At 36.0% G+C, this 12,548-nt stretch overlaps 1 protein-coding gene across 2 annotated transcripts in view; it reads left to right on the forward strand.

The window, feature by feature from the left end:
• The window catches only part of HSF5 (heat shock transcription factor 5), a 45,794-nt gene that overhangs the window by 17,895 nt on the left and 15,351 nt on the right, over nucleotides 1–12,548 (forward strand). Inside the window, exons 4-5 of one of the 2 annotated variants that reach the window (XM_073879554.1) lie at nucleotides 1,215–1,757; nucleotides 3,774–3,951. In XM_073879554.1, coding sequence (XP_073735655.1) covers nucleotides 1,215–1,757; nucleotides 3,774–3,951 — 721 coding nt within the window. The remainder of the gene's footprint in view (nucleotides 1–1,214; nucleotides 1,758–3,773; nucleotides 3,952–12,548) is intronic. The other variant, XM_025851036.2, reaches the window with a different exon arrangement.

The raw sequence follows: 12,548 nt of genomic DNA on the forward strand, positions 1-12,548 counted from the left end.
TACAGGAAAATAAAGATAACTAGACATAACATTTTTGAAATGAAAAAAAGAATATATTTTAGATGTGATTCTGGAAATAAAAGCAGTTGGTTTAGTTGCATCATAGATATTGGTGAGAGTGTGCATGAATGATCATTATAGTGTAAAGGTTAAGAGCAAGAGCTCTTAAGTCAGGCAACCATGCTTGAAACCTGGATCTGTCAGTTATTTCATTGTGACTTTGGGTAAATTACACAGTTTCTCTGAACTTCAGTTTCATCATTTGAAAATGGAAATGATCACGTTTTATAGACCTCTTGAGAGGATTAAATGGAATAATGTATATAAAGTACTTTGCATGTGCTTGGCACATAGTAAGAACTCAGTAAATAAGTGGCACATAGTAAGAACTCAGTAAACTCACTAAACCATTTATTGAGTGGCTTGATGCTTAAACCATTTAAATTTACATTATTTGGCATTAATGTCCTTCTAATAACTGACGCAGTCTTTGTTGTGTATTTGGCAACATCAACCTATTACACGTTTTATTTATTATTACTCTTCAGTATTTTATATTCATAGCTTGAGATTATTTATCATCAAACATGTAATTGAATGCCTACTCTGTGCAAAGTACTATGTATAAGAGAATACATCTTAAAGATATAAAGAATACATCTAAAAGAGCTTTTTAAAATCTATTGTTTTATTATTAAAAATAAGCAATCTCAGGAACCAAAGGACATTCGATATTCCATCCATTTTTTCCCAGATCATTTGGAACAGAATATCAGTACCTCCCCCTGAATCTATAGAAGCATTGGTGGACTTGTGAGCATCCTGTGTTTGAAATTTCCTTACTACATTCCTAAAATAGTATATGATAGATATAAGTGATGTTTTTGTCTGTCAACTTTTAATGGAAGAATTGGGTGTATAGACATTTTATCAGCAAATAGGTATTTGGGTACTATAGCTTTTTGATTTGGTATACTTTAACCCTGAGAATTATTGGTCCTTTCCAGTATTAAACTTAGCATAGTGGTTGACATATATTAGTGGCTAAGTAAATGTTAACAATAGAATTGAAGCTACCATTGCTGAAAAGTTGATTGGTGTTCAAGTTTTCTTAGTGAGTTTTAGTTAAAATTTAATCTATCTGTTTAACATTTATCAGCCTAAACATTGTTGCTTTCCTCCTTAACCTCATATTCAATTTTCTATCCAAACAGTCCTATTTTCTCTTTTCCCAGAATCCTCCAATGCAATCCTCCTATCCAGTTGAATTTCTGCCTTCTAATTGGCCTTGCAGTGCTACTGATGAAAATAAAAAGACAGAAGTAAACCTAGAGGCTGTTTTTCAGATAGTAGATGAGTTGCATTCCTCCCCTAAATTGGAGATGGTGAAGGTGGAGCCTGTTGAGAATCAGTGCCCAACATCTCAGTCTAACAGAGGCCAACATATCCTAGCTAATTCAAACAACAGCAATCCATCTTCCACAAGTCAGGCTAGCCAGCTGGAGCCACTTACTCCTGTAGGCTCAGATATTACATCTTTTGTAGTCGGAGCAGAACAAGCAATTACCTGCTCTCTACCACAGTCACCTGAGTACATCTATACCATCCACACAGCTCAGCCTGTTGAAAATACTACAATGCAGGAATCTGAAGCCATCCAACAAGCTCATGTCAAACTGAAGGAGCAGCTAAGTCATAATCCATCTCCATCTTCAGTAGTATTTGTGCAGGAAGGGCTACCATTCAGCACACCCCAGGTAAGGCAAAGAAAAAAATCCTAAAAAAGCTCAAAGTACCTAGTGCTTCTTGCTAAAGACCGTTCTAGTAAAGAGTTTGTTCACATTTTATTTGGGTTTATTACCAGTTCATTATGCTTTCTTTTTTTTTTTTTTAAGATTTTATTTATTTATTAGAGACACCAGAACCCAAACCAGGGGTGGGGGGAGGCAGAAGGACAAACAGACTCCACGCTGAGTGCAGAGGCTGACATGGGGCTTGATCCCAGGACTCTTGAGATCATGACCTGAGCCAAAGTCAGACACTTAACCGACTGAGCTACCCAGGTGCTCCCATTATGCTTTCCAGAAGGATCATGTCCCAGTGATTCTGCACAAAAAATGCAGAAAGAAGTAACCTTAAACCCCAGACATCTTTTTACTGTTATGGTCTGAAGTCAGCCTCTAGAGAGGCAGTAGGAGCATTGTGGTATAAACCTTATTTTCATGTTAAAAGCATCCCTTGAGTTTTGCTTCCTATCTTAATTTGGATGGACTAGGTGTGCCTGGCTGATTAAAATCCACTACTCAGAAAGGATGGTTTATCTGGCAGATAATATCAGGACTTTCCTAGCCATTTGTAGCATGGAGGTAAGGAGATGGTTAGGGTCTTTTCATATTTCTTATAGCATTATTGAATTCACATTTGACTTGTGAGCATACTATGTTTGAATTTCATTACTAATATCTACATTCTTTTTGTTATTGTTACCTACATTCTTAAAGCAGAATTCTGACTCTCCTTTGAGAGACATTTTCTGAAGGTAGAAGCTAATTCCTTTATTGCTGCTGGTTTATGACCAGAAAATGAATAAAGTTTGATTCTAAATAAAAGTACACCTAAATTAAAATCACTTTTTGTGAATTAACTTGTTTTTTCCTACTTTTATTTTTTTCTTGATCTTAGCCATATATATATATTAAATTTTGGATTTTTTTCTTTAATGGGACTGAAAATATCATCACTGTTAGATTCCCAAGATAACTTTTGGACAGTTGTGTTTTTTTTAACACTTTTTTTAGCTCTAATTTTAGATCCAAATGTCTTAAGATATCTATCAATTCATTGTCCTCTTTGAGCCCAACTGTCAAGACCCAGTATATCGTGTGTTAAAATAATAAATATAAATTATAAATTCAGTAGACCAAAGATAGGCCCATTGTGTTTCAAATATGATTGTGGAAAGAACATAAAATTTGTCTTTGTTCCTTCATAGTCACATCCAAAATATTAGATTTCATACCTTAAAATTGTATTCATGTAATTACTTTCAAGATCTTTAAAAAATATATTTGAACATTAGAGCCTTTAAAAGTTATGTTTTTAACTTTTAGCTTTATTTCATTATATAGTTTTATTTAAAATAAATTTAAAGAAATAAGAGTAGTTCAGAAGTTGGTCACCTTGATGAAGGGATTTGCATTCCAAAGAAAACTTAGGAACTCCAAACTCATATCTCATAAGCAGAACAGATCTAGATTTTATAGGGGCTGAAGCTTATACAATTTTGAGGACCTCTTTAAGACAAAGAATACAAAATTAGTAGAATAAAGTGTCCTCAGCTCCACTGACATCATCCAACAGAATTATGCCAGTGACCATTTCAATATTACCAATGGGGGTGGAAATCTGATGAAAGGGATACTAGAGTGGAAAAAGATAGGGGTCTTAACCAACTGTAAATTTGTGTGTGTGTGTGAATTTTACCAAAAAAAAAAAAAATCAACAAGCTTCATGGTTAATCTTCCTCTGATCATAAGTAAATGTTTTAGCTCCATATATATTTCAGTGGTTTGTGCATGGGGAAATATATATCCTACTACTGAGTATTCAGATTAAACAAAATCAAAGGTAGTATCACTCATAAGAATGAAAAGCCTTTTACAGGTATGTTTGTTGGATCATGTTTCAATAATAGAACTCCTCTGATAAAATATCTTAACTTTTAGTAGATATTTGGGGTAAATTCAGAATAATGAGTGGGTTTAATATTTTAGGTGGATGCCAGTATAAAATGCCAGACCAATCCACCTGAGAATATCTTGCCTTCAGAACAGATGGGATTCCTTATTTCAGAAATGGGGCCTGCTAGCAAGCCTAGTAAAGACGCAGGTTTATCCACTCCAGCCAGATACAGAGAGCGAAGAAGCAACTCACAGCAAGGAAAGTCCCCTGGTAAGGATTATTGTGCTCTAGAATACTAGAATTAGAACCATGGTGTAGAATTAATATATGAATGACAGTTTTTTTCTGAATCTTCATTTTTTATTCATAAATATATTTACCACATTGCTTTTTTACATAACTGTAATTCTAACTCTATATGTTTTCTTAATTGTCCGTGTAAAGTATGTAAAAGTTATTTTCCTAGTATTGCAGGTGTTTTCCTACTATTGCAAATTTGAGCTTTCAAAGAGCTAGAACATATTAAGTAAAAGCAAAGGAATTTGGGTTATTTAACTTGGAGAAGGCAAGGATGAAGGGTGATTTAATAGCTGCTTCAGGTGCCAAAGACTTTAATTATTGATGTACTTGTTCTCTTATTAACAGACTGTAGAACAAGAGATGATGTGCTTAAATTGTGGCAGAAAAGAATTAGATGGTCATTAATGACATTATCCTGAGCACATTATAAAGATAGTATAAAGTATGACTTTGTATCAGTGGGATTGTTTTTCTTGTGGTTCTTAAGAACTCAGAATTCATGATTGTTTTAGGCACATAGAGTTGGTTCTACTGTTTATTTATTTTAATTTTTTTTAGGGAGAGTGAGAGGGAGTGGACACAAGTGGTGGGGGGCAGGGACAGAGGGAGAAGAGAATTTTTTTTAAAGATTTATTTATTTTAGAGAGAGAGCATGAGCAGGAGGGACAGAGGGAGAGAGAGTCTCAAGCACACTCTGTGCTGGCTGCAGAGTCCAACATGGGGCTCCATCTCACCACCCCAAGATCACGACCTGAGCTGAAACCAGGAGTCAGACACTTAACCAACTGCGTCACGCAGGCGCACCAGCGGGAGAGAATCTTAAGCATGCTCTATGCTCAGCATGGAGCCTGGCACAGGGCTCAGTCTCATGATCCTGAGATCATGACCTGAGCCAAAATCAGGAGTCAGACACTCAACCGACTGAGCCACCCAAGTGCCCCTGTTCTGCTGTTCTGCTGTTTCTAAGGCACTTGGACAAAACCATTTTTAAAGAAAATAGTAACATCTAATAAAACATGTTTCTTTTTTTTTTTTAAAGATTTTATTTATTTATTTGAGAGAGAATGAGAGACAGCATGAGAGGGAAGAGGGCCAGAGGGAGAAGCAGACCCCCCGCCGAGCAGGGAGCCCAATGTGGGACTCAATCCTGGGACTCCAGGATCATGACCTGAGCCGAAGGCAGTCGCTTAACCAACTGAACCACCCAGGCACCCTAAAACATGTTTCTTTATGTGATCCAAAAACAAGTCATCAAAGTCTCCAGTGGCCAACTTTAATATTCTCAAGTTGTATGCATGACAGAAGCATGCAATCCAGGTAGCATTAAGGTCAGACAATCATTTTAGCCTATAAAAATTGAAAAATTGAAATTCTCCAAAAAGTAAACTAATAGTGATATCATCAAGATCTTGCTCAGGCTCATAGGGTTCTTTCTGCAAAACACCTTTTAGATGAAGAACTATCTAGATCACTCATGTTGTTTATTAAACTTAGCTTGTATAGTCACTTTTAGTTGACTATATGGCCCAATCCATGATGAAAGATTAAGATTTCTCACCATTGAAAATGTTTAAGACAATGGCATAGACTTTGAAGGCAGTTTAGAAAAGGACAGGAACTAATTTTTACTGCATACCCATTTTTATGCCATAAACAAACATTGAAAGTGGTACTGTCATCACTTTAAAGATTGGGAAATTTAGGCTTGGAGAGGATAAATAACTTGTTCACAAAGAGAAACAAACAAGATCATACATTAATTAATGTAGCTAATATTCTACTCACAATCACTCTGTTGATTGTATCCTCGGATACGTGAAAGTTTTTAAGTTTCACGTAGTCCCATTTGTTTTTTGGGGGTTTTTTTGTTTTTGTTTTGTTTTGTTTTTTTTTTGCTTTTGTTGCGTGTGCTTTTGGTGTCCTATCCAAGAAATGCCAACTCCAGTGTCATGAAGTTTTTCCTCTATGTTTTTTCCCAGGAGTTTTATAGTTTAGGTCTTACACTTAGGCCTTTAGCCCATTTTGAGTTAATTTTTGTACATGATGTAAGATAAGGGTCCAACTTCATTTTTTTTCGTGTGGATATACAGTTTTCCCAGCACCATTTGTTGAAGAAATTTCCTTTCCTCATTGAGTGGTCTTAGCATCTTAGTGGAAGATCATCTGACCCTCTAATTGCGCATTTGTTTCTGGCCTTTCTGTTCTAGACCATTGGTCTGTTTGTCTGTATGCTAGTACCATATGATCTGTTTAACCTCTCAGTTCTGCCCTTGTAGCACAAAACCAGCCACAGGGAATACTTAGGTGAATGGTTGTGGCAGTGTTCCAGTAAAGCCATATTTACAAAAACAGGTGCTGCGCCCAGTTTAACCCAGGGGTCATAATTTGCCAACACCTGAAGTAAACTAACAGCTTCTTTCTGAACAGCAACAATGGAAACCAGAAAAGGGTAGAATCACATTTTTGCTATACTGAAAGAAAACTGCAATCCTAGAAGTCTCTACCCAGCAAAAGATCCTTCAAGAATGAAGGCAAGATGATGAAAACATTTTTAGATAAACACAAAATTGAGAGCATGTGCCACAGCAGATCAGCACTAAAGGAAATTCTACAGGGTATTCTTCAGGCAGAAGGAAGCTGTGGTAAAGGTACTGATTAATATGGGCTTTGATGAATCAAGAGTGCATACTGTAGTTTTTAGGGTAATCACCAACACAATAGAAATAATCCAAAAGAAAGCAGGAAAGGGGGAGAAAAGGAAGGAAAATAAAGAACACAAAGGGAAAACAAATAATAAGAATGGCGGACCCAAATTCAACCAGTACAATGATTATATGTAAATGGTCTTAAAAACTTTAATTCAAAGGCAGATATTGCTAGAATGGGTAAAAGAGCAAATTCCTACAATAGGCTGGCTATAGGAGACATGTAGGTTGAAAGTAAGTGGATGGGAAAAGGTATAACATGCAAACAGAAGTATGAGAAGGCTGGTATGGTTACTTTTAAATATCAGAGAAAACAGACTTTAAGAGCACATATAAAGGGTCTGCATCATAATGGTGAACAGTTCATCACAACAGCATATCAATTACAAATGTTTTTTTGTGTAATAAGAGCTTCAAAATATATGAAGCAAAAATTGACAAAAGGAGAAATAGACAATTCCTCAATATAGTAGGATATTTTTTTAAAGATTTATTTATTTTAGAGAGATCCCATGCACATGTGTGGAGGGGGAGGGGCAGAGGGAGAATCTTTAAGCAGACTCCCTGCTGAGCGTGGAGCCCAGTCTGATGACCCATGAGATCATGACCTGAGCCAAAACCAAGAGTTGAGTGCTCAACCAACTGAGCCACCCAGGCATCCCTATAGTAGGATATTTTAACATACTATCTAAGTAATTGATAGACTAACTAGACAAAATATTAGTAAAGACATAGATCTGAACAACATAATCAGCCACCTGATCTAATGGCATTTATAGAACATCCCAAAACTATAGAATATGCATTATTTTCAAGTGCACATGGTATGCTGACCAAGATAGGTCATATACTGGGCCATAAAACAAGTCTCAATACATTTACAAGAATTAAAATCATACAAAGTGTATTCTCTGAATACAACAGAATTAACTTAGAAATCAGTGACAATTGGGTGCCTGGGTGGCACAGTCAGTTAAGTGTCTGACTCTTGGTTTTAGCTCAGGTTGTGATCTCAGGGTCATGAGATCGAGCCCTATGTCGGGCTCTGCACTCAGTGCAGAGTCTGCTTGAGATTTTCTCTCCTGCCTCCCTCTCCTGCTCATGCTCTCTCTCTAAGATGAATAAATATATCTTAAAAAAAAAAAAAAGAAATCAGTGACAAAGTAACTAGGAAAACCTCCAATATCTGGAAATACAATTATATACTTCTAAATAATTCATAGCTCAAAGACAAAATCTCAAGAAAAATTAGAAAATATTTGGAACTGAGTGATAATGAAAATATATGAGTTTGTGAGATGCATTTAAACAATGTTAGCATGAAATGTGTAGCTTTATTATTTTTTTTTATTTTTTAAAGATTTATATATTTTAGAGGGAGAGAGTGCATGTGCGAGTGGGACCAGATGAGGGGCTCGAGCTCACGACCCATGAGATCATAACCCATGAGATCATGACCTGAGCCAAAACCAAGAGCCAGATGCTTAACTGACTCAGCCACCCAGGCGCTCTAAAATGTGTGGCTTTACTTTTTTTTTAAGATTTATTTATTTATTTATTTGACAGAGAGATAGCACAAGTAGGCAGAGAGGCAGGGAGAGGGGGAAGCAGGCTCCCCGCTGAGCAGGGAGCCTGACGCAGGGCTCGATCCCAGGACCCTGGTATTATGACCTGAGCCGAAGGCAGATGCTTAACCAACTGAGCCACGCAGGCGCCCCTAAAATGTGTAGCTTTAAGTGGTAGTATTAGAAAAGAAGTAAGATCTAAAATCAATGATCTGAAGTTCACTATAAGAAGTAGAAAAAAAAAAAAGAGGACAGTAAACCCAAAGTAAACATGAGGAAGGAAATGATAAAAATAAGAGTAGAAATCAGTGAAATAGAAAACAGTTGAGAAAAGTAACAAATATAAAACTGGCTATTTGAAAAGATCAACAAAATTGAGAAACCTCTAGCTAGACTGATCAAGAAAAAAGAGAACCCAAATCATAACTATCAAGAATGAAAAAGAGATTACCACCTCAGAATTTATGGATATTAAAAGGATAACAAGAGAATACTGGGGACAGTCTTACATGAATGAACACAACTTAAATGGAATAGACACGTATTTTGAAAATTACAATTTAACAAAATTCACACAAGAGCCAGATGGAGAGCTCTACATCTATTAAAGAAGTTGAATTGGTTATCAAAGACTTTTCTTAAAATAAGAATCCTCATGACTATAGTTGCAAAAATCATTAAAATATTAGCAGATTGAGTCCAACAATATTTAAAAAGGATAATACTCCACAACCAAATAGAGTTTGTCTCAGGATTGCAAGGCTTGATTGATTTTCAAATGTTAAACAATGTTAGTTGTTATATTAACAGAATAAAAGAGAAAAGCTCTGATGATTTCAATAGATGCAGGGAAAGCACTTGACAAAATTCAGCAATTATTCACAGTAAAACTCTCAACAAAGTAGGAATAGTAGCAAATTTCTCAAACTGATAAAATAGCATCTCTAAAATATGTATAACAAAGACCATAGCTAATGGTGAAAGACTAAACTATATATGTTAGAGACTGGGAACAAGGCAAGGATGCCCACTTTCACCACTTGTATTCAGTCTTGTACTGATGGGCCTACCATTGCAATAGTCAAGAAAAAGAAAAGGCATAAAAATTGAAAAGGAAGAAGTAAAAGTATATGATTGCTCATGTAAAAAAAAAATATAGGGAATCTACAAAGCAGCTGCTAGAACAAATAAATGAATTTAGCAAGGTTGTAGGACATAAGATTGATATAAAAAATTGTATTTTTCTAAACTAGCAGCACACAATTGGAAAATGAAATTAAAAAAACACAATAAGACCAAAATCATAAGATACCTAGAAGTAAATTGAACAAAAGATATCTAAGACCTCTACATTGAAAACTATAAATTTTTGGAAAGAAATTAAAGAAGACATAAATGGAAAGATATGCCATATTCATGGATAAGAAGATCCAATTTTCTTAAAGTGACAGTTCTTTTGAAATTGATCTATAAACTCAGTGCAATCCCAATCAAAATTCCAGTGTACCTTTTTTTTTTTAATTACAAGCTGATTCTAAGATTTAAAAGGAAATGTAAAGGCCAGAGAATTACCAAAGCAATCTTCTAAAACAAAAGGTTAGAGGAGATTTTATCTGATTTCAAGACTTACCATAAAGCTACAATAATTAAAATAGTTTGATATTGGTGAAAAGATAGACATATAGATGAATGATCCAAAGGAGTCCAGAAATAGATCCATACATATGTGGTCAATTGATTTTCAACTATGGTGGCAAGGCAATGTAGTGGAGAAAGGAAAGTCTTTTCAACAAAAATTAGCATTGACCCACAACTTAAATAAAAATTAGCTTAAGGGCGCCTGGGTGGCTCAGTTGGTTAAGCGACTGCCTTCGGCTCAGGTCATGATCCTGGAGTCCTGGGATTGAGTCCCACATCGGGCTCCCTGCTCAGCAGGGAGTCTGCTTCTCCCTCTGACCCACCCCCCTCTCATTCTCTCTCAAATAAAATCTTAAAAAAAATTTTTTTAATTAACTTAAAATGATTTACAGACCTAAATGTAAAACCCAAACATATAAAACTTCTTGAAAAAGAAGTAAGAGGAAAAGCTTTGCTACTTTGGAGTGGACAAAGATGTCTTAGAACACAAAAAAACATGATTAATAAAGAAAAAATGAATAAATTGGATTTCATCAAAATATAAAACTTTTGCTCTTTGAAAGACACCATTAAGAAAATGAAAAGCCCAGGGGCGCCTGGGTGGCTCAGTCATTAAGCGTCTGCCTTTGGCTCGGGTCAGGATCCCAGGGTCCTGGGATCGAGCCCTGTTATCGGGCTCCCTACTCAGCGGGAAGCCTGCTTCTCCCTCTCCCACTCCCCCTGCTTGTGTTCCCTCTCTCGCTGTGTCTCTCTCTGTCAAATAAATAAAATCTTAAAAAAAAATAGTTAAAAAAAAAAGAAAGTGAAAAGGCAAGCCATAGTCTAAGAGAAAATATTGACAACACATATGTCAAAACAAAGGACATATTTAAAATGTAAAAGGAACTCTTACAATGCAATTCAAAAATGAGAATATATGAACAGACATTTCACAGAAGATATACAAGTGGCCAATAAGCACATGAAGAAATGTACCATGTTTAATAATTTGGGAAGTCAGATTAAAACTATAATGAGATATCAGTACACACCTGTTAGAACGGCTAAAACTTTTAAAGAAAAAGACATGACCATGCTAAGTGTTGATGAGGCAGCTAGAACTCTTCATACATTGTTAGTGGGAATTTAAAAATAGTGTAACCATTTTTGGAAACCATTTAGCATTTTCTTGTTTTTTTTTTTTAATTTGGCATTTTCTTAAAAATTAAGTTAAAGATACACTCATCACAAATTACGAATTACATACAAATTATAGTACATCCATACAACAACGGAATACTACTCAGCAATAAGAAGGAACACATTATTATTATATACAAATCATTACGTTGATGTGGTCCTTGGGGAATATACATTCCTTTTCTTCATTCTTTTTTTTTAAGATTTTATTTTTTAAAGTAATCTCTATACCCAATGTGGGGCTCGGACTCACAACCCCAAGATAAAGAGGCATATACTCTACAGACTAAGCTAGCCAGGCACCTCTGGAATATACATTTCTTTGGAACAATCCAGTTTTTGTTGCCTACTTTTTGCTAGAGTGGATCTAAAAGGTCTGAGGATTACTTTAGAGGCTGAACAGTCACACATCTTAGCAGGCCAGGCTTGTTACTTATTTGGCATTTCAGTTCTTTAAAAAAAAAAACTACTGCTTCGTTTGCCTTTGGTCATTCCAGATGTGAGTTATAACAGGGATCTCATTTAGGTAGTTTTTAAGCCTGACAAGTCTGGTATTTGATTTACTGTCTATACTTTGCCCATCCCTTTCATTCAGCCTAATGGAACCTATATTGAGATCATCTGAAAGGATGGGTTTCATTGGAAAGATAACATCCTTAGTCTGATCTTTGCCACAGAGCTCTCTCCCATTGTCTATTAGTAGTACTTGAGAAAAGCTTGAGGACCTCTTACCATTATTTCAAGTTGGAATAATGAGCAATTGGGTGCATAATCCAAATTACTGAACTCTAGACAATAGGTTTTCAACCACAAGCAGAGAAATATTCCCTTCCATCTCTGCTCACACTCTGGCTACCTCTAGCCTGAGTTCATCTCTTGTTTTAGGGCTTTGTTGAATGTGTCAAGAAATAGCTAGCACACTGCAAATTTTGTCAGCCTTTCCCCTTATGGTTACATGCTCACTTGGCGTGTGGTCTGCCTTCCAGGGTATCACAGCAACAAATTTTTTTTTTTAAGATTTTATTTATTTATTTATTTGACAGAGAGAGACACAGTGAGAGAGGGAACACAAGTAGGGGGAGTGGGAGAGGGAGAAGCAGGCTTCCCGTGGAGCAGGGAGCCCGATGTGGGGCTCGATCCCAGGACCCTGGGATCATGACCTGTGCCGAAGGCAGATGCTTAACCGACTGAGCCACCCAGGTGCCCCTCACAGCAACAATTTTATCAAATGTTTTGATACGGATTACAAAGATCATCAGCATTCTAGCTTGCTGTGTCTTAATTGCTTGCTGTCTTGACTACTAAGCCAATACTATGTATTTTAATTTGAATAATAGCAGCACTTCACTTCTAGATTCCAAATTCCATATTAGTCCACATATAAGTTAGGCTACTGTAACAAACAAAACAAAAAACCAGTAGCTTAAACAGTTTAGAAGCTTGTTCTGATACAGTCTGAGAATAAGCTGTGGAGAACCCA

Source organism: Callorhinus ursinus, unplaced genomic scaffold (assembly GCF_003265705.2).
Source record: "Callorhinus ursinus isolate GAN/ISIS: 27379988/994484 unplaced genomic scaffold, GSC_fseal_2.0 scaffold34, whole genome shotgun sequence".
NCBI classification, from domain to species: Eukaryota; Metazoa; Chordata; class Mammalia; order Carnivora; family Otariidae; genus Callorhinus; species Callorhinus ursinus.